Below are 22,579 nucleotides of genomic sequence, written 5' to 3'. Positions count from 1 at the left end.
CGTAAAAGAGGGAAACGAAGCGGTCTTCTGGTCAGACTCCGGAGACGGGCACATCGTGCACCACTCCCCAGTATACTTCTCGCCAATGTCCAGTCTCTTGACAACAAGGTTGATGAAATCCGAGCAAGGGTAGCATTCCAGAGGGACATCAGAGACTGTAACGTTCTTTGCTTCACGGAAACATGGCTCACTGGAGAGACGCTATCGGAGTCGGTACAGCCAGCTGGTTTCTCCACGCATCGCGCCGACAGAAACAAACATCTTTCTAGTAAGAAGAGGGGCGGGGGCGTATGCCTTATGGCTAACGAGACGTGGTGTAGTCACAAAAACATACAGGAACTCAAGTCCTTCTGTTCACCTGATTTAGAATTCCTCACAATCAAATGTCGACCGCATTATCTACCAAGGGAATTCTCTTTGATTATAATCACAGCCGTATATATTCCCCCCCAAGCAGATGGCTCTGAACGAACTTTATTTAACTCTTTGCAAACTGGAATCCATACATCCTGAGGCTGCATTCATTGTAGCTGGGGATTTTAACAAGGCTAATCTGAAAACAAGACTCCCTATATTGTATCAGCATATCGATTGCGCAACCAGGGCTGGCAAAACCTTGGATCACTGCTATTCTAACTTCAGCGACGCATATAAGGCCCTGCCCCGCCCTCCTTTCGGAAAAGCTGACCACGACTCCATTTTGTTGATCCCTGCCTACAGACAGAAACTAAAACAAGAAGCTCCCACGCTGAGGTCTGTCCAACGCTGGTCCGACCAATCTGATTCCACATTCCAAGACTGCTTCCATCACGTGGACTGGGATATGTTTCGTATTGCGTCAGACAACAACATTGACGAATACGCTGATTCGGTGTGCGAGTTCATTAGAACGTGCGTTGAAGAAGTCGTTCCCATAGCAACGATCAAAACATTCCCAAACCAGAAACCGTGGATTGATGGCAGCATTCGCGTGAAACTGAAAGCGCGAACAACTGCTTTTAATCAGGGCAAGGTGACAGGTAACATGACCGAATACAAACAGTGTAGCTATTCCCTCCACAAGGCAATCAAACAAGCTAAGCGTCAGTATAGAGACAAAGTAGAATCTCAATTCAACGGCTCAGACACAAGAGGTATGTGGCAGGGTCTACAGTCAATCACGGATTACAAAAAGAAAACCAGCCCCGTCACGGATCAGGATGTCTTGCTCCCAGGCAGACTAAATAACTTTTTTGCCCGCTTTGAGGACAATACAGTGCCACTGACACGGCCTGCAAACCAAAAACATGCGGCCTCACCTTCACTGCAGCCGAGGTGAGTAAAACATGTAAAACATTTAAACGTGTTAACCCTCGCAAGGTTGCAGGCCCAGACGGCATCCCCAGCCGCGCCCTCAGAGCATGCGCAGACCAGCTGGCTGGTGTGTTTACGGACATTTTCAATCAATCCCTATCCCAGTCTGCTGTTCCCACATGCTTCAAGAGGGCCACCATTGTTCCTGTTCCCAAGAAAGCTAAGGTAACTGAGCTAAACGACTACCGCCCCGTAGCACTCACTTCCGTCATCATGAAGTGCTTTGAGAGACTAGTCAAGGACCATATCACCTCCACCCTACCTGACACCCTAGACCCACTCCAATTTGCTTACCGCCCAAATAGGTCCACAGACGATGCAATCTCAACCACACTGCACACTGCCCTAACCCATCTGGACAAGAGGAATACCTATGTGAGAATGCTGTTCATCGACTACAGCTCGGCATTTAACACCATAGTACCCTCCAAGCTCGTCATCAAGCTCGAGACCCTGGGTCTCGACCCCGCCCTGTGCAACTGGGTACTGGACTTCCTGACGGGCCGCCCCCAGGTGGTGAGGGTAGGCAACCACATCTCCACCCCGCTGATCCTCAACACTGGGGCCCCACAAGGGTGCGTTCTGAGCCCTCTCCTGTACTCCCTGTTCACCCACGACTGCGTGGCCACGCACGCCTCCAACTTAATCATCAAGTTTGCGAACGACACAACAGTGGTAGGCTTGATTACCAACAACGACGAGACGGCCTACAGGGAGGAGGTGAGGGCCCTCGGAGTGTGGTGTCAGGAAAATAACCTCACACTCAACGTCAACAAAACTAAGGAGATGATTGTGGACTTCAGGAAACAGCAGAGGGAACACCCGCCTATCCACATCGATGGAACAGTAGTGGAGAGGGTAGAAAGTTTTAAGTTCCTCGGCATACACATCACAGACAAACTGAATTGGTCCACCCACACAGACAGCATCGTGAAGAAGGCGCAGCAGCGCCTCTTCAACCTCAGGAGGCTGAAGAAATTTGGCTTGTCACCAAAAGCACTCACAAACTTCTACAGATGCACAATCGAGAGCATCCTGGCGGGCTGTATCACCGCCTGGTACGGCAACTGCTCCGCCCACAACCGTAAGGCTCTCCAGAGGGTAGTGAGGTCTGCACAACGCATCACCGGGGGCAAACTACCTGCCCTCCAGGACACCTACACCACCCGATGTTACAGGAAGGCCATAAAGATCATCAAGGACAACAACCACCCGAGCCACTGCCTGTTCACCCCGCTATCATCCAGAAGGCAAGGTCAGTACAGGTGCATCAAAGCTGGGACCGAGAGACTGAAAAACAGCTTCTATCTCAAGGCCATCAGACTGTTAAACAGCCACCACTAACATTGAGTGACTGCTGCCAACACACTGACTCAACTCCAGCCACTTTAATAATGGGAATTGATGGGAAATGATATAAAATATATCACTAGCCACTTTAAACAATGCTACCTAACATAATGTTTACATACCCTACATTATTCATCTCATATGTATACGTATATACTGTACTCTATCATCTACTGCATCTTTATGTAATACATGTATCACTAGCCACTTTAACTATGCCACTTTGTTTACATACTCATCTCATATGTATATACTGTACTCTGTACTCGATACCATCTACTGTATCTTGCCTATGCCGCTCTGTACCATCACTCATTCATATATCTTTATGTATATATTCTTTATCCCCCTACACTTGTGTGTATAAGGCAGTAGTTTGGAATTGTTAGTTTGATTACTTGTTGGTTATTACTGCATTGTCGGAACTAGAAGCACAAGCATTTCGCTACACTTGCATTAACATCTGCTAACCATGTGTATGTGACAAATAAAATTTGATTTGATTTTAATCCAACCTCAGGTATGCTAAAATGTAAATAATCGATAAAATTTAAGACGGGATAATCTGTTTCCAATACCGAAGAAAAATAACATGGAGCGTGCTCCTGTTCACGTGCAACAAAAGACTAGGGACCTTCAGAGTGACACGTACAAAGAACAGCACTACTTCTTAATTTCTCAAAATAAAAACATCGACCATTTTCTAAAGACAGTTGACATCTAGTGGAAGCCATAGGAACTGCAAGCAGGTTCCTAAAAAAGCAGGTTTCCCTATTTACAGTCCCATTGAAAAATCCTATGACCTTAATTATTTTTTTCCTTGGATGATTTGTCCTTGGGGTTTCGCCTGCCAAATCAGTTCTGTTATACTCACAGACATTATTTTAACAGTTTTAGAACCCTTAGAGTGTTATATGCATATCCTAGCGTCTGGGCCTGGGTAACAGAAGGTTTATTTTGGGCATACATTTCATCTGGACGTCAAAATACTGCCCCTTAGCCTTAAGAAGTTATTAATTTGATCACTTTTTTATTGCTGTTAGTTTTCCTGCAAAATGCAAAAGTAGTGTATTTGAGGTTTAAAAAGGCTTCTAATGTTTATAATTTCCACATTAATTATAATCCACATAATAATTCACATTTCCTGTTGCTGCAGGGTTATTTTCCTGCTGTAGAAAACTGGCTCAAATTAAGATCCTACATCTGTAGTGGAAACACTGGGGCTTGTTATATGGTCAGATTGCTCCTAATACCCCTATCTGGTATGGTCTTAAGAGAAGACAGTGACCAGAAGAGGATGAACAGTTCTGACAGAAATGGCATGTGTTGTGATTGTGAATGTCAGTTTGAAACTGAGTAGCAGTTGTGATGTAGTTGAACTGTAATCAGAGCAGACAGATAGATTCTCTAGTGAAAGAGTTCTCATTTCTCCTCTATATGGAAAGCTCATAGCCCTGTGCTAAGGGGCATCACATCCATCTGGGATCTACCACACGAGAAGCCTGTCTATGCTGGGCTGTCTGTAATGGGCTTGTTTTCCTGATCCATGTGGCGAAGCATGGGACTGATGAGGCTCAAGTAACCGAAGTCCTATTGAACCCAACCAGGTCTGACTGGCTGTGCTCTGCTTCAGGCCTTCCTTTGTCAAAGACTGGAGGTGGATGGAAGCACTTCTAGTCCCCTAGGCAAGATGTCCTCTCAGAATGGGTTCTTCCTCAATAACTGCTGTGGACGATTACCATATGCAGAGTTTTTCGCTAGATAAAAATGGCAATAATTATATTTTCATCTTTCTAATGGCAGATTATTCCTCCAAATGATGCTAATACTCTGGGTAGGTTGGGCTAATATAAACTATAACCACCTCGCTGAAAAGGGCAGGACCAGAGAGCCATTCGATTCACAAAGGTTATCCTGCATGGGCCTTTATAGTAGCACACATCACACAGTAGTAATGAGGGACTTTCCTCAAAATTGAGAGAGGCTCAGATGAAACATGTAGGTGGGGCGTTCTGCGCTCTATGACAAAGCCCAACGTCTCTGATCATCATCATAGAAGTGTTTCATCTAGCAGAGATTATGAATGCAACAGGGGGCACAGTCAATGGCTTACTGAACAGGGTGACATCACCCCATTCAACCAAGCCACTCAATCCCTCTATTCTAATGGAAAAGTACTAGTGACTTGATCTTTCAATGAAAGTGAACATTTTCCACATCTCATCTGAAAGCAAAAGTGTTCTTACTTTATTTAAGTGGAATGCTGAAGAATGTTAGAGTTAGAGTGTTAAAATGACATCAAATCAACATCTATTCCACGTTGATTCAATGTAATTTAATTGAAATGACGTGGAAACAACGTTGATTCAATCAGTGTGCCCAGTGTGGTATACTACTCCATAATTTAATTCAAGGTGCTTAAATCCACCTTGTACAATGTCTCTCAACACTTTGTTACTTTAATGTATTTACAATAACTTTTACATATACAATACATTATAATATATTTATGGAAGTATATCAGACAAGGTGCTGATAGAAAATTGCCAAGGCACCAATAGACAATCCGTAACCCTCTGAAAGTCATATTGTATGTTTTCTGGGACGTTCGGAGGGTCGATGATGATGTAAGAGGAGAGGGAGGGATTGCCCCCATAACGCTCAACATGAACGCTCCGCGGCAAAAGGATGTGTGAGCAAGCAGCGCGCTACTGCAGGGACGGTGTCCACAAACTGCTCCAAAAAGAACAACCGAAACTCCGGGCTCAGGACAGCAAAGAACAACCAAAACCCGTCGCCGAGGAAAGCGAGTCAGCGACGGCTGCACAGTCTGGAAACAGCGGCGCCCAGCCCGGTGGAATTGACGGGCTCGTCCGCTGGATAGTCACCAAGATGAGCGACAACAAAAGCATCTCTACCCGGGAATACGCGAAGGAGGAGGCAGCGGTTGCCCAAGAGCAGTTCTTCGCACCAGAGCCACGGAAAGGCATCTCTGTAATATTGGATGTAGGTATCGCTTACTTACCTGTAGGATTATCAGATATGTTACCTGCAAATTATTAATTGGTATGGTGGCAGAGGTGGAAGAAAGTCCCATTTTAATTCAGTGCACAATTACGCGTAAAGATCATCCCCAATGTTGTGCTAAATTCGTTACATAGCCTCTCTGATTATACACGTATTCACTTTATATTACTTGAAAATAAAGTTTTTCTGTAATCTGTAGGCTATCTGATCCGTGTTTTCCTTAAACGGTGGATGAATTCTAAGCACCATAACCAAATCATATAGGCTACTCAGAGTTTTTATGGAGATGGCCTTAAAGGTAGACTCAGCGAAACTACTTTGCCACGAGCAGCACCTCAAATATTGGCCGTGTTCGAGAGCATCAAAACCGTTATGTATCATGTGTGACCGATTGCCTGATCTACAAATTATATTGAGTTGTTATTTATGATGCAATGTGACTTGTAGATTAGTCCGCCTTGCCTAGGCGGCTGCATTGTCGAATGTGCCCATTGAGATGCGTGAAATGCAAGACTCTGACACACATTATCTGCGCACGGGTTCATTTCATGCTGTTACAGCGTGGGTTCAGGACATAAACAGCGGAGAATTTAGTTGTTGCGGAAATTGACCCATTATGCTGTTTACTTTCTGCATGTACCCCATATCGCTTAGTCTACCTGTAATTAAGTGCACCCCATATTGGATTTGGATGGTGCGTATAGGCTATACATCCTAGATATAATATTCTCCATGCTCCAAATTGGTATCAATTGGTGTAAATGCTCCTAGATGTGTGCAGTTTGTTACATGGTAGTCTTACTGATGTCCTTTGATGCCACAGCATGCATATACAGTACAGTCCTTTAAATGTTGTCATAATAAATCATCTTATACAGAGCTATAGATTAATATATGACTGATAGTATCCAGCAATTACGCTAGGGGTAGGCGGCTGAAGCTGGTCTCAGCAGTATTCATTTAGTAGGTCAAAGTGTTGCCATAGGATTATTCATCATTGCTTCATAATTATGTGTGCCTGATGCTCCTTCTTCTATGGATCTACATATTGCATTTAGAGGTAAAACTAATCTGAGAGTCAGAGAAACTAGTTCACTTTTAGACCCAGACCCAGATAAGCTAGGTGATGAAGAAGTGGTGCATGGAAACTCATTAGAATTCTGAAATGAAGACCAGAGGGGTAGAAGTATCCTAGTGTGTTTGTGTGTGTGTGTGTGTGTGTTGGGGGGGGGGGGGATAGTAAAACAATAAAAAAATCTCCCTTGTAGGGACATTTTCCAGGTCCCCACAAAGACAGACTATTTTAGGTTTAGATGTTGGGGTTAGAATTAGGGTTAGGGTTAGAATTAGGGTTAGGTTTAAAGTTAGGGGTTAATGTTAGGGGTAAAGGTTAGGATTAAAAGTAAGGGTAAGGGTTAGGTTAAGGGTTACGGTTAGGGGTTAACAAAAATAGGATTTTGAATGGAAATAAACTGTAGGTCCCCACAACGATAGTAAAACATAGTGTGTGTATGTGTGTGTGTGTGTGTGTGTGTGTGTGTGTGTGTGTGTGGTGTGTGTGTGTGTGTGTGTGTGCGTGCGTGTGTGTGTGTGAGGCAGAGAGAGAGAGATTACGGGTGAAATATGGTACTCAATAATATTATTTATTGCCTGGTGTGTGCATATCTGCCATTAAATAGGATTCCAAGACCATTGTCTAAAGGTGTGTGAGTATTGAAAACCCATAGAATTAGAAGACAAACTTCACAGTGGCTGTTCTTTGCACTGTATTTTTATAGCCTTGTTTTTCTCCTCTCTTCTCTCCTCTACACCCCTCCTCCACACAGCAGAGGCATAGATCCATCCATTTGTAATGAGGCAAAAATATGCAGGAAGAATCCTGCCTCCTCCCTCTCTCTCTCTCTCTCTCTCTGTCTCTCTGTCTCTCTGTCTCTCTGTCTCTACCTGTTCCCACCATTCCGTGCCTCTCCCTTTCTCACACATTTTCTTCCTTCTTGTTTCTCAGCCTCTCATTATTACCTGCTTCTTAATTCTTCCTTCTGCCTTGCATGCTATTCAAGTCTCCATTCAAGTCGCCATCCATCCCCATGACACCATGACATCCCCATGACACCATCCCCATGACACAGCAACTGAAATGACTGCAACACTTAACAAAGAGCTGCAGTTAGTTACAGAATAAGTTTTTCATAGATATTTCAAAAACTTAAAGCATTGTATTTGTGACAAATCATTCACTAAACCCTAAACCTCAACTAAATCTTGTAATGAATCATGTGGATGTTGAGCAAATTGAGATGACTAAACTGCTTGGAGTAATCCTGGATTGTAAACTGTCATGGTCAAAATATATTGATACAACAGTAGCTAAGATGGGGAGAAGTGTGTCCATATTAAAGCGCTGGTCTACCTTCTTAACAACACTATCAACAAGACAGGTCCGGCCCTAGTTTTGTCGCACCTGGTCTACTGTTCATTCGTGTGGTCAGGTGCCACAAAGAGGGACTTATGAAAATTACAACTGGCTCAAAACAGGGCAGCACGACCGGCCCTTAAAAGTACATGGGGAGCTAACATTAATGACATGCATGTCAATCTCTCATGGCTCAAAGTGGAAGAGAGATTGACTCATCACTACTTGTTTTTGTAAGAAGTGTGTACCGAGCTTTCTGTTTAAACTACTAGCACACAGCTCGGACACCAATGCATACTCTACAAGACATACCACCAGACACACCTACTTATTCAAAGGTTTTTCTTTATTTTTGTTTACTATTTTCTACATTGTAGAATAATAGTGAAGACATCAAAACTATTAAATATCAGATATGGAATCATGTAGTAACCAAAAAAGTGTTAAACAAATCTAAATATATTTTATATTTGAGATTCTTCAAAGTAGCCACCCTTTGTCTTGATGACAGATTTGCACACTCTTGGCATTCTCTCAACCAGCTTCACCTGGAATGCTTTTCCAACAGTCTTGAAGGAGTTCACACATATGCTGAGCACTTGTTGGTTGCTTTTTTCCTTCACTCTGCGGTCCAACTCATCCCAAAGCATCTATATTAGGTTGAGGTTGGGTGATTGTGGAGGCCAGGTCATCTGATGCAGCACTCAATCACTGTACTTTTTGTTCAAATAGCCCTTACACAGCCTGGAGGTGTGTTTTGGGTCATTGTCCTGTTGAAAAACAAATGATATGTCCCACTAAGCGCAAACCAGATGGGATGGCGTATCGCTGGAGAATGCTGTGGTAGCCCTGCTGGTTAACTACTTTAATATACATATAAGTGAATTTGTCCCAATATATTTTGTTCCCAAAAATGGGGGGACTATGTACAAAAGTACTGTAATTTCTAAACTTTTCACCATATGGATGAACATACCCTCAAATTAAAGCTGACAGTCTGCAATTTAACCTCATAGTCATTGTATCATTTAAAATCCAATGTGCTAGAGTTCAGACCTAAAACAACCAAAACATTGTCACTATCCTAGTACTTCTGGAGCTCACTGTATGTTTTTAATCTGAAAAGCAGTGAAATTGGTTCACCTACATTATGTGGCGCTATGCTGTAAGGCCTGACAAATGGATTATCAGACAAGTCCCTTAACACCAGAATGGCAAATGTTATACACACATACCTCTGTCACTTTTATCATTAGTCATGCCCCACTTCTGTTGCTTTAATTGTGGTTTACATTTAGTATGATATTTCATATTTTAATGGGCCCTTTTTGAGAAAGGGTCTTTCTGGAGGATATGTACCTGTATTTCTTTACCTCTCCCGTCAATCATCTGCAACCACATAATAATGAAAGCCATTGTGATGTATGGCGTGGTCTCTGAGTCAGTGCCCATTGTCTTTCCCTCAATGGTTTTATATCTCATCTGATGAGCTTTTCCCAATGTCCAATGGACAATTTCTTACCCCCGATTTGTTTTATTAAAACAAGTGCTCATCAGTCTGGTGAAGAAAATAGATATCAATAATGGCCCAAAATACAAACACCTATACACAGTTGTTTATACTGTTAAAAGGAAACTCCCAAAATGGTTTGCATATCAGCAGTCAAGTTTTCAAGATATTGGACTTTCAAGAAGTAAAGTGGAGTTCCCCTTTTAACCTCGTTCATGCATGAAATGCACTTACCACTTTCAAAAGCATAGAAAGAAACACATGAATATATGTCCACCACCAGATATAACAAGGATTTACAGATCATTTATTGGTGTTCTGAACTGGTGTGATTACTGCTTTCCCAGTGACAAACTAAGGATTGGAGTCTGAATCGTGCTATTACACACGAGTGCATAATGTGGTTATGCTTTTTAAACAAGATTACACTGGGTTTTCACTTACTCTTACCTAGCTATTCACCTTTTGCACCATGTTTGAACATGTTTCATGTTTTTACACTGTTCACGTGGCTTGTCCCTTCACTAATGCAGAGCTTATGTTTTGTCTTAACAGATTTTCCGGAGAGCTGATAAGGATGGTAAGTGTGTTTTGGTTTGTTTAACATATTTGTTATCATGTTGTCCTCTCAGTGAGGCAGCTACTCTGGTCAGTCTTGTGGATTGTTAGTACATTGTTTAATTTCCAGGCTAGCACAGTGTTGTGCGGTTCCAGAGCTTCCCTCATTCCCTCATTCCCTCTGGCACTTGTTTGTCCTGCTGTCGTGTCTTGGAGCCTTTGACAGGATAGAAGAAAAGGAGACAACTTAGAAGGATACGTTTGTATACCAACCAGATGGCCATTTTATTTTCTGATCTGTGTGGTTGCACTGTATCTCTAACTACCTTGTGGAATAGCAATTGTAATTTCACTGCTATATTTTTTTAGTTATCTATTCTGTGTGTATGTTTCTTAGAGACACAGTAGATACACTACAAATATGTTATTAGCTCCTAGTTAAAGAGAATCCTTGTCATTTGATGTATGGAACAAGCTCAGTTTGTGGTATTTTTACCCTCCTCTCCTGGGAAATTTTCTGTGGCTGTTTCAATGAAAGAGCGATGCTAAACACACTGTGCGAGAGGGATAGAGAGGCTGAGAGAGAGAGAGAAGAGAGAGAGAGTAGCAAGAGAGAGAGAAAGAGATGGAGATAAATAGGGGATAAGGGAGATAAATGTCAGGGGTCCAACATCGCTCCAAGATCTGCTCTGGTCTTCACAATGGGATCCATGTATGGATCGACTAGGGTCAAGGTTTATTGCCTCTCCCTCTCTGCCCACTTCCAAAAGGGCACCTGCTAAATAAGCCTATATGTCTCCTAGCGTTGATAACACAATTAGCAGTTTGTGTTTTATAGCTGAGCTAACATGCTCCTTTGGCCCAGGAGCTTTTATCATTGCTGCCTCCAGGCGACAGCGCCTAACAGGCCCTGATTAGAGGTTCTGATCCTGCTGTGTTATGCTGCTGGGCCCACCGTCGTAGAGAGGACCGCATCACAGCCCTTTAAATACAGACGTCCTGTAATGAAACTCTTTCCTGAGAGAAAGAGAGGTATCAGTAATTATAGACAAGTGCGTGGTAATGGAAATGTAATTGTCTTCTTTCTCCCACTCCCAATGCCATGATATGCTCCACTCCCGAAACTGCTCAGGGAGGTTGTGGGGGCGGGAGGTGGGGTGGGGTGGGGTGGGGGGATGTTTCCCATCCAGCATTAAAGGAGGTAGCTGTAACAGCACACATGAAAAAATACTACAGTTTGCTATAGACTACTACAGTACTTACTGTAGAATTCTGTTGTAAACTGTAGTACCTACCTACCTACCTACAGATGATGGAAAATTTGCTCTTTGAGTAGTTTGTCCAGTAGGTTTCCTCAAGGAGAAAGCCCCCACTGCTATGTCAAAGATAATAAAGCCAAAACGCTATAGTAAATACTACAGTAATATCTGCAAAAAAACACTACACAGTAAATATTATAGTATAATACAGTCTGCAAAAATACTACAGTAATTCCTATTTTATTTTTAAATTATATATATACTATAGTAAACTATAAATACTACAATATACTAAAACACAACAGTGAATACTATAGTAATTATACCATAGTACACTATAGTATTTTTTCATTTTGGAGCACTGCTAGTTTGTATGAGAGTGTAAGCATGTGTACCTGATTAGTGATTACCTTGCCTTGGTCATTGTGGATCTATTACTCCGTTTTTGGAACTGGCTTGCAGTGAGTTATCCACTGCCTATTGTATAATATGCAACTTTCATGACTGCTCAGGGTACAAGTTTTCAGAAATGTTATTTTATTGAAGCACAATGAGGAAATATTTGCAGATTTCAGCCTTTGTGAGTAAGACCTTTAAACAGGTAAACATTCACAAGGCCAGACTGATTACCAGGACGCATTCACAGAGTATGCACTGACCAGCTAGCAGGTTTCTTCACACATTTTCAACCTCTCCCTGACCCAGTCTATAATATCCATTTGTTTCAAGCAGACCACCATAGTCCCCGTGCCTAAGACAGCCAAAAAAGCCTCTCCCTCAATGTCAGCAAGACAAAGGAGCTGATCGTGGACTACAGAAAATGGAGGGCATATTATAACCCCATTCACATCGACAGGGCTGTAGTGGAGACGGATGAGAGCTTCAAGTTCCTGTATCCATATCACTAAGGACCTATCATGGTCAAACACACCAACATGGCTGTAAAGAGGGCACGACAATGCCCCTTCTCCCTCAGGGCTTCTATACCAGGCAGTGTCAGAGGAAGGCCACCCAAGTCACAGTCTGTTCTCTCTGCTACAGCACGGCAAGCTGTACCAGAGCACCAGGTCTGGGACCAAAAGGCTCCTGAACAGCTTCTACCCCAAAGCCATAAGACTTTTGAACAGTTATTTAAATGGCTACCCGGACTTTCTGCTTTTCACCCCTTACTGTACCTACATGTGCATAGTACAGTACTTCAATCAATCACCTAACCAAGTACATATTACCTCAATCAATCACCCCAACTACCTCGTACCCCAGTACACTGACTCAGTACAAGTACTCCTTGTATATAACCTGTATGTAGCCTTGTTATTGTTATTTATTGTGTTATTTTATTGTGTTACTATTTTATTTTGATCTATTTGTTCATTTTCATACTTTTTAACTGCATTGATGGGAAAGGGCACATAAATAAGCATTACACTGAAAAAATGACATTTTTATTGGTCACATACACATATTTAGCAGATGTTATTGCACGAGTAGCGAAATGCTTGTGTTCCTAGCTCCAACAGTGCAGTAGTATCTAACAATTCACAACAATACACACAAATCGAAAAGTAAAAGAATAGAATTAAGAAATATAGGACGAGCAATGTCGGAGTGGCATTGACTAAACTACAGTAGAATAGAATAAAGTATATACTGTACATACAGTTGAAGTCGGAAGTTTCAACTCAGTTTTTCACAATTCCTGACATTTAATCATAGTAAAAGGTCAGTTAGGATCACCACTTTATTTTAAGAATATGAAATGTCAGAATAATAGCAGAGATAATGATTTATTTCAGCTTTTATTTCTTTCATCACATTCCCAGTGGGTTAGAGGTTTACATACACTCAATTAGTATTTGGTAGCATTGTCTTTAAATTGTTTAACTTGGGTCAAACGTTTCGGGTAGCATTCCACAAGATTCCCACAATAAATTGGGTGAATTTTGGCCCATTCCTCCTGACAGAGCGGGTGTAATTGAGTCAGGCTTGTAGGCTTCCTTGCTCGCACACGCTTTTTCAGTTCGCACACACTTTTTCAAATTTTCTATAGGATTGAGGTCAGGGCTTTGTGATGGCCACTCCAATACCTTGACTTTGTTGTCCTTAAGCCATTTTGCCACAACTTTGGAAGTATGCTTGGGGTCATTGTCCATTTGGAAGACCCATTTGCGACCAAGCTTTAACTTCTTGACTGATGTCTTGAGATGTTGCTTCAATATATCCATGTAATTTTTCTTCTCGTGATGCCATCTATTTTGTGAAGTGCACCAGTCCCTCCTGCAGCAAAGCACCCTCACAACATGATGCTGCCAACCCCGTGCTACACAGTTGGGAAGGGGTTCTTCGGCTTGCAAGCCTCCACCTTTTCCCTCCAAACATACCGATGGTCATTATGGCCAAACAGTTCTATTTTTGTTTTATCAGACCAGAGGACATTTCTCAAAAAAATACAATCTTTGTCCCCATGTGCAGTTGCAAACCAACTTTTTTATGCCGGTTTTGGAGCAGTGGCTTCTTCCTTGCTGTGCGACCTTTCAGGTTATGTCGATATTGGACTCGTTTTACTGTGGATAAAGATACTTTTGTACCTGTTTCCTCCAGCATCTTCACAAGGTCCTTTGCTGTTGTTCTGGGATTGATTTGCACTTTTCGCACTAATGTACGTTCATCTCCTTCCTGAGCGATATGACGGCTGCGTGGTCCCATGGTGTTTATACTTGCATATTATTGTTTGTACAGATGGACGTGGTACCTTCAGGCGTTTGGAAATTGCTCCCAAGGATGAACCAGACTTGTGGAGGTCTACAATTGTTATTCTGAGGTCTTGGCTGATTTATTTTTATTTTCCCATGATGTCAAGCAAAGAGGCACTGAGTTTGAAGGTAGGCCTTGAAATACATCCACAGGTACACCTCCAATTTACTCAAATGATGTCAATTAGCCTATCAGAAGTTTCTAAAGCCGTAACAATTTTCTGGAATTTTCCAAGCTGTTAAAAGGCACAGTCAACTTAGTGTATGTAAACTTCTGACCCACTGGAATTGTGATACAGTGAATTATAAGTGAAATAATCTGTCTGTAAACAATTGTTGGAAAAATGACTTGTGTCATGCACAAAGTAGATATCCTATCCGACTTGCCAAAACTATAGTTTGTTAACAAGAAATTTGTGGAGTGGTTGAAAAATGAATTTTAATGACTACAACCTAAGTGTATGTAAACTTCTGATTTCAACTGTATGAGATGAGTAAAGCAGTATGTTAACATTATTGAAGTGACTAGCGTAAAATGTACACTTGTTTCATTCGGCGCATGTGTAACGGGAGTCGTCGTCTAAAGAAGAGGAATCGGACCAAAGAGCAGCGTGGTAAGTGTTCATTACTTTTTATTGTAACTGAACACTATAACAAAATAACAAAGAGAAATAAACAAAACAGTCCTGTCAGGTGCAGTAAACACTAAACAGAAAATAACTACCCACAAAAACTATGTGGGAAAAATCTACCTAAGTATGGTTCCCAATCAGAGATGACGACAGACAGCTGTCCCTGATTGAGAACCATACCCGGCCAAAACAAAGAAATGCAAAAACATAGAAAAAGGAACTTAGAATGCCCAACATGTGTAACAGCATGTTACAAATACAATTTGATTTGAGTCACTAGATTTATTGTTGAAGTAATTATCTTTCTGAGAGGTTAAATCCTGGTGTTGCCTTAGGTTTCAGTTTGAGTGGAATGTTTGCTACATACTGACAGGGTGAACATGACTAGTCATTGGCTAGTATAACTGTGTGTTGTTGTGTTTTGCCTCTCAGCATTTTGTCTCCTCTCGCCTGGACAGATCTGTGAGGCAGATCACTTTGCTGACGGAGTGGAGGCAAGTGGTCTGCCTCAAAGTGCCTGGCGACGGACATTGTAATGAGAGAGCGATGGTGAGAGAGAGGATAAAGATGGAGAGGGGAAAATGAAGAGAATGGGTGAGAGAAGGGAAGAGAGAGAGTGAGAAGGAAAATACATTGGAGAGGGGAGAGAAGCCTTGCGGGGAGGATTCGCATAAAGGTTTCAGCTTGCCCTATTTTCTTCTCCTTCTCTCTGTGGGTACACTGCAGGGAAAGTCCCTTTCACAACCCAACAGAGGTAAACATGAGTCTGACCCGCTAATCCAACATTTCCTTCTCTGCTATAATGCTCTTTTTGTTCCCCTCTTATTCCAGTATTTTGTGTCTTATGCCTGTGGTGAGCTCTCAGGAGTGTTGACCGTGTTGCTTAGATAACGGCAGTTGTTCTATTTCCTGCCTACTGATAGATATGGGCCCATAGACTAAGTCCTCTATCGTCTATCTCAGCTGTAATGGACCCTGCACAGCGTGCTAACAGAGGTGACTTTGAAATTCTTCTCCATATGTGTCACCTCACTGCTGGGTAGGCTGATCCCTTTTGCCCCCATCACAGCGCTGGCTTTCCCTGGTTTTCCCTGACTTTCCCTGGCCACAGATAGGACAGGAGTCAGGACAGGAGTCAGGACAGGAGTCAGGACAGAGGCTGGGGAGCTTCACGGGGCAGCTGGAAGCTGATGAGGCATGAACAGATATAACTGCTGCTGCTACTCTCCTCTTCGCCCTGTCCTGTCCTCTGTTCAGCATCATCTATTATTCAGGGGCCTCTGCCTTGGCATTTCTGACATTCTACTCAAAGTTGGAACATCATTTGAACCAGGGCAGTCGCCAATGTCAGGAAAGGACAGTGTACGTACACACACACACCCATGCATTTCCACCTCATCCATTTTCCTCTTTCTCTCTCTGTCTATTTGCCTCTCTCTTGCTCCCTTACTCACTCTGTCTGTTCCTCTCACTTTTCTCTCTCTCTCAGAATTACCATATTGTGTACTGTATACATGAAGATACACACACACACACACACACACACACACACACACACACACACAAACACACAAACACACACACACTCACTCACTCACTCACTCACTCACTCACTCACACACACTCACTCACTCACACACTCACACACTCTCTCTCTCTCTCTCTCTCACTCTCTCTCTCTCTGTCACTCTCTTTCTCTAAGTGACTTTCCCTTGTGTTTTTTCATCATCCCTGTGTGAATACCTGTCAGACACGTGTCTGTCTGATGCCTGGTGCCCTTGTTCCTTTCTTTTTGGGTTTAATTATTGTTTTTGATGCTCCATAGATTTCTGACTCATTTAGCTTGAAGTAATTATTGTCACTCACGGTGATAAGGAGACAACAGGCATTTAGGGACGTTTCTTTATCCAAGATTCTCTACAAATGCGTACACAGGGATTTTAGTGTTGGGCTAGGGTAAGGGTAATGGCGTGGTAATGGTGATTGGTTGACAAACACTTGTAAACATGTGTTCCTCTAACTGCCTGTAACGGTTTTCTATATGAGAAGGAGAGTCGGACCAAAATGCGGCGTGTAGATTGCGATCCATGTTTATTAAACAAACGTAAACCACGAATCAAAATACAAACACTACAAAATAATAAACGTAATGAAAACCGAAACAGCCTAAACTGGTGCAAACTAACACTAAGGACAATCACCCACGACAAACTCAAAGAATATGGCTGCCTAAATATGGTTCCCAATCAGAGACAACGATAAACACCTGCCTCTGATTGAGAACCACTTCAGACAGCCATAGACTTAGCTAGAACACCCTACTAGCTACAATCCCCATACAAAAACCCATGCCACACCCTGGCCTGACCAAATAAATAAAGATAAACACAAAATACTTCGACCAGGGTGTGACAGAACCCCCCCCCTAAGGTGCGGACTCCCGAACGCACCTCAAAACAATAGGGAGGGTCCGGGTGGGCGTCTGTCCATGGTGGCGGCTCCGGCGCGGGACGTGGACTCCACTCAATCAATGTCTTAGTCCCCTCTCCTCGCGTCCCTGGATAGTCCACCCTCGCCGCCGACCATGGCCTAGTAGTCCTCACCCAGAACCCCACTGGACTGAGGAGCAGCTCGGGACTGAGGGGCAGCTCGGGACTGAGGCAGCTCGGGACTGAGGGGAAGCTCAGGAGTGAGAGGAAGCTCAGGAGTGAGAGGAAGCTCAGGCAGGTTGATGAATCTACCAGATCCTGGCTGGCTGGCAGATCCTGGCTGACTGGCAGATCTGGAAGAGTCTGGTCGACTGGCAGATCTGGAAGAGTCTGGTCGACTGGCAGATCTGGGAGAGTCTGGTCGACTGGCAGATCTGGGAGAGTCTGGTCGACTGGCAGATCTGGGAGAGTCTGGTCGACTGGCAGATCTGGGAGAGTCTGGTCGACTGGCAGATCTGGGAGAGTCTGGTCGACTGGCAGATCTGGGAGAGTCTGGTCGACTGGCAGATCTGGGAGAGTCTGGTCGACTGGCAGCTCTGGCTGCTCCATGCTGACTGGCTGCTCCATGATGACTGGCAGCTCTGGCTGCTCCATGCTGACTGGCTGCTCCATGCTGACTGGCAGCTCTGGCTGCTCCATGCTGACTGGCTGCTCCATGCTGACTGGCAGCTCTGGCTGCTCCATGCTGACTGGCTGCTCCATGCTGACTGGCTGCTCCATGTTGACTGGCGGCCCTGGCTGCTCCATGCTGACTGGCGGCCCTGGCTGCTCCATGCTGACTGGCGGCCCTGGCTGCTCCATGCTGACTGGCAGCTCTGGCGGCTCCTTGCAGACTGGCAGCTCTGGCGGCTCCTTGCAGACTGGCAGCTCTGGCGGCTCCTTGCAGACTGGCAGCTCTGGCGGCTCCTTGCAGACTGGCAGCTCTGGCGGCTCCTTGCAGACTGGCAGCTCTGGCGGCTCCTTGCAGACTGGCAGCTTTGGCGGCATCCTGCAGACAGGCAGCTCTGGCGGTTCCTTGCAGACTGGCAGCTCCTTGCAGACTGGCAGCTCCTTGCAGACTGGCAGCTCCTTGCAGACTGGCAGCTCCTTGCAGACTGGCAGCTCCTTGCTAACTGGCAGCTCTATGCTAACTGGCAGCTCTATGCTAACTGGCAGCTCTATGCTAACTGGCAGCTCTATGCTGACTGGCAGCTCTATGCTGACTGGCAGTTCTGAACAGGCGGGAGACTCCGGCAGCGCTGTAGAGAAGGAAGGCTCTAACAGCGCTAAACAGGCGGGAGACTCCGACAGCGCTGGAGAGGAGGAGGGCTCCGACAGCGCTGGACAGGCGAGGCGCACTGTAGGCCTGATGCGTGGTGCTGGCACTGGTGGTACTGGGCCGAGGACACGCACGGGAAGCCTGGTGCGGGGAGCTGCTACCGGAGGGCTGGGGTGTGGAGGTGGCACAGGATGGGTTAGACCGTGAAGGCGTACTGGAGATCTTGAGAGCGGTGCTGGCACAGGACGTGCAAGGCTAGGGAGGTGCACAGGAGGCCTGGTACGTGAGACTGGCACCATCTTCACCAGCCGACTAACACGCACCTCAGGACGAGTATGGAGCGCTGACCCAGGTGCCATCAAATCCCCGACACGCTCCGTCGGGCGAATTCCATGTTTAAAACACCAACACAGCAACTCCCTCATTTCTCTCTCCTCCAATTTCCCCATTAACTCCTTCACAGTCTCTGTTTCGCTCACCTCCAACACCGGCTCTGGTTCTGGTCTCCTCCTTGGCTCCTCACGATAAACAGGGAGAGTTGGCTCAGGTCTGGCTCCTGATTCTGCCACACTCTCCCTGAGCCCCCCCCCAAGAAATTTTTGGGGCTGACTCTGGGGCCTCCGTCCGCGCCGCCTTGCTTGCTTCGCAAACTCCATTCTCCTATATCCTTCCGCGCACTGCTCCATCGAATCCCAGGCGGGCTCCGGCACTCTCCCTGGGTCGACCGCCCACCTGTCTATCTCCTCCCAAGAAGTATAGTCCATACTGTACTCCACTTTGGGCTGTTCCTGCCTGTTGACACGCTGCTTGGTCCCTTTGTGGTGGGTGATTCTGTAACGGTTTTCTATATGAGAAGGAGAGTCGGACCAAAATGCGGCGTGTAGATTGCGATCCATGTTTATTAAACAAACGTAAACCACGAATCAAAATACAAACACTACAAAATAATAAACGTAATGAAAACCGAAACAGCCTAAACTGGTGCAAACTAACACTAAGGACAATCACCCACGACAAACTCAAAGAATATGGCTGCCTAAATATGGTTCCCAATCAGAGACAACGATAAACACCTGCCTCTGATTGAGAACCACTTCAGACAGCCATAGACTTAGCTAGAATACCCTACTAGCTACAATCCCCATACAAAAACCCATGCCACACCCTGGCCTGACCAAATAAATAAAGATAAACACAAAATACTTCGACCAGGGTGTGACACTGCCCCCCAGAGTTTGTCAGCCTGTCCCAACCTTGCTAATTTATTTTTTTAACCTGCAGCCAGGCCAGGGAGAGGAGAGGGCTGGGGAGAAGAGCAAGAGGAGACTGGAAGAGAAAGGTGCTCATGGTTTATTCAGCATCAACACCAGCATGATAGAACCTGCTCACTAACTTTAAGCCTCAGATAGGCTATTCTATTCCCCAGACCAGACCAGGCCAACAAGAAACACCAGCTTTAATATATATAAAAAACAGTTTGGGGAAACTACAGTGCCCTCCTGCCAGCAGGAGCCTGTAACACATTACTTTGAAAATGTTTTTTTAAGTTAAGCTTTACTGAAGCGACACACAAGTGCATTAGTCACTCCCTACAGGCCGGCATGCTAGCTAGTACAGGACATGTTCTCTGCAGGAGAGTACAGGGAGGGTAGGATAGGAGGTCTAATTAACTCCGAACTGGTTGCTCTCATTACAATTTTCTTATTTTATTAAGTACAGATACATTCAGTTATACCACTAGTCCTTGCTGTGTATTTCAGCAGTCTCATAATTACTGATATCCTCACTCAAAACTGTGCCATCTGTATTTAATAACCAAAAGTGCTCAACTACAGTACCTGAATCCAAATGATACAGAATAGACCATCTCTCCCAACAAGCTCTCACAGTCTCACTGCAAAATTAAACGTTCATCCACATTCTTCAAATGTCAAATGTTGAAGTTGCTCCAAACGTCAAATTTGGAAGTGTTTTTGTTGCTCCTGCTACTCTACAAACATCACATTTCTAATTTAATAGTTAATAGTTAAGTTTAAGCACTCATTCCGAATAGTTAAGGTAAGGGTTAAGGTTTTGGGATGAGGTTAAAATGTTAAGTTAAAAGGCTTCTTCCGAAAATATATATTTGGATTAGGCCAAGTCCAAACAATGCACGTGGACTAGCCTATAGCCTATGTTCTGTTCAGTTTGAGAAGGAGAGCGCAAAGATGAGAAGGTGGACCGGAGGTCAACTTTGATAGCTTGCTACTACTGTAATCTATTTTATTAAAAACAATATGTTTCTCGTCAATTATGTATTATTGACCTCACAATAAGACAGATTCGAGTAACTTACATTGTTGTGACATTGTATTGATTAATGTGACGACTGTTGCTCATCGAATGATTAACGGTTTATAATTACGTGATTAAATAAATCAGATAATTATTAACTCATTAACCTGGGGCACCATGGGAAAGTTTTAGCTTTATTGAGTTTCTATTTCCCAAATTAACTCAAAGAATATCAGAATATAAATATTTCAACAGTCGCTAATTAATCAGTTACCTTGACAGTCTCGTTCTGAACGTCGCATAATCCGGGAATCTGCACAAACCCGAGTCTCACCAAATAAGTCCGTACCACACCAATTGAGTTGATTATTTATTTACTAACAAGCTAAAATTATAATATAAGATACACATACACAAACACACAGCCTAGGCTATTGATTAGAACTTAGTACAACGAAACAGCTCCCTCGTGGGCCAACACAAAATGGGGATTTCAAAAGAAAAGAAAAGGAGAGCGTACGAGAGAAAAATACACTTTTGGTGCATTTGTCAGTTATGCTTATTTTAACCCTTGCCCTCAACTGCCGCTCTTATGGGTCAGAATATAATGATGTAATTACGTGTTGAAGTTCTCCGATGGGAGTCTCTGCGTGGACAGTTTTGGCTTCTCGGTAAACACACTTCTCTGGTTACAGGTTTAACTCTCTCTTCCCTTGTCTTCAACCTCGTGTTGTGTTTTGGGGTTGCTGACTACTCAGACCTTGGCTGCAGCTCAGGTCACATAGTCTGAATGTAAATTCTTAACTCACATGTTTTATACCCTCGGGTCAGAAGTGGGCGTTTCCGCTTTTAGGGCAATTCTCTGGGTGTACCAAGTTACGAGGCAAGGTCTGGATTTTACTCAGATCCAATTTAGACAACTAACTTCACATTTCGTCTTTACAAAAACATTCTCTTTGATCTGAACATTTTCCACACAATCGTACAATATGCAAACATCCAGCATATACTAGGAAAACTCTAAATTTACAATGTTTTCGTTATAACGTCATCCTTTAACTATTAATAACATAACAAAAACGACATTCATTTTCATATTCCATCTATCGTCATTACCACCATTGTGGCTGACAAAACCTATTATCCCAAAATCCATTTATTGCATGTTAATAATGTTCTGAGGCCAGTTCTCCATAGTGAGAGGACAAATTAATTGTCTGCTGCCTCCGATTTACAATGGATGTGAGGTGTCATAAAACTCCCCCATCTCTATACCTCTCGATCTCTTCCTCTCTGGTGGGTGTGAGAGATCTCTCTGTAGGATTGTGGTCCACCTTAACCTGACCCGAGCAGGCAAGTCATGACAACATTGTGGTGCTGAAACTTGAAGCAGCAGCCACGGCACAATCAATTTGAAATTGACAGCTCATGGTGTTGATAGTAGTCAAAATGTATTTAAACCGTCTTCAGTTTAATTAGACTTTACTAACAACAAGAGAGCTTTTTGTTGGAGACTATTTATTCCTATATAGGCCTTTTCTGTAGTCAAATGACTAGCGGCCTCATGGGTGGAATGTTATTCCTATTTTTCATAATTTCATAATTAATAAACATTATTCTTTTTAAACTTCAGAAAATCTGGTGTTTCTATGTCAAACGGTTTTGTTACATTTCAGCCTCCTGTGATGTATATAAAGTGTATT

The 22,579-nt window shown here is 43.7% G+C and overlaps 1 protein-coding gene and 1 non-coding gene across 2 annotated transcripts in view; both read left to right on the top strand.

The window, feature by feature from the left end:
* The first annotated feature begins 5,391 nt into the window (after positions 1–5,391).
* The window catches only part of LOC139381983 (N-terminal EF-hand calcium-binding protein 2-like), a 139,877-nt gene continuing 122,689 nt past the window's right edge, over positions 5,392–22,579 (top strand). The window contains exons 1-2 of the mRNA XM_071125881.1: positions 5,392–5,709; positions 10,209–10,233. Of these exons, the coding sequence (XP_070981982.1) occupies positions 5,392–5,709; positions 10,209–10,233 (343 nt within the window). The remainder of the gene's footprint in view (positions 5,710–10,208; positions 10,234–22,579) is intronic.
* Positions 11,527–11,582, top strand: LOC139383585 (U7 small nuclear RNA). The gene has a single exon (XR_011628751.1). It is a non-coding gene; the product is annotated as a U7 small nuclear RNA (small nuclear RNA).

This window comes from Oncorhynchus clarkii, chromosome 2, assembly GCF_045791955.1.
Source record: "Oncorhynchus clarkii lewisi isolate Uvic-CL-2024 chromosome 2, UVic_Ocla_1.0, whole genome shotgun sequence".
Lineage (NCBI taxonomy): Eukaryota > Metazoa > Chordata > Actinopteri > Salmoniformes > Salmonidae > Oncorhynchus > Oncorhynchus clarkii.
Note: the sequence above shows the minus strand (reverse complement) of the source record. Positions and strands in the feature narration are given on the sequence as shown.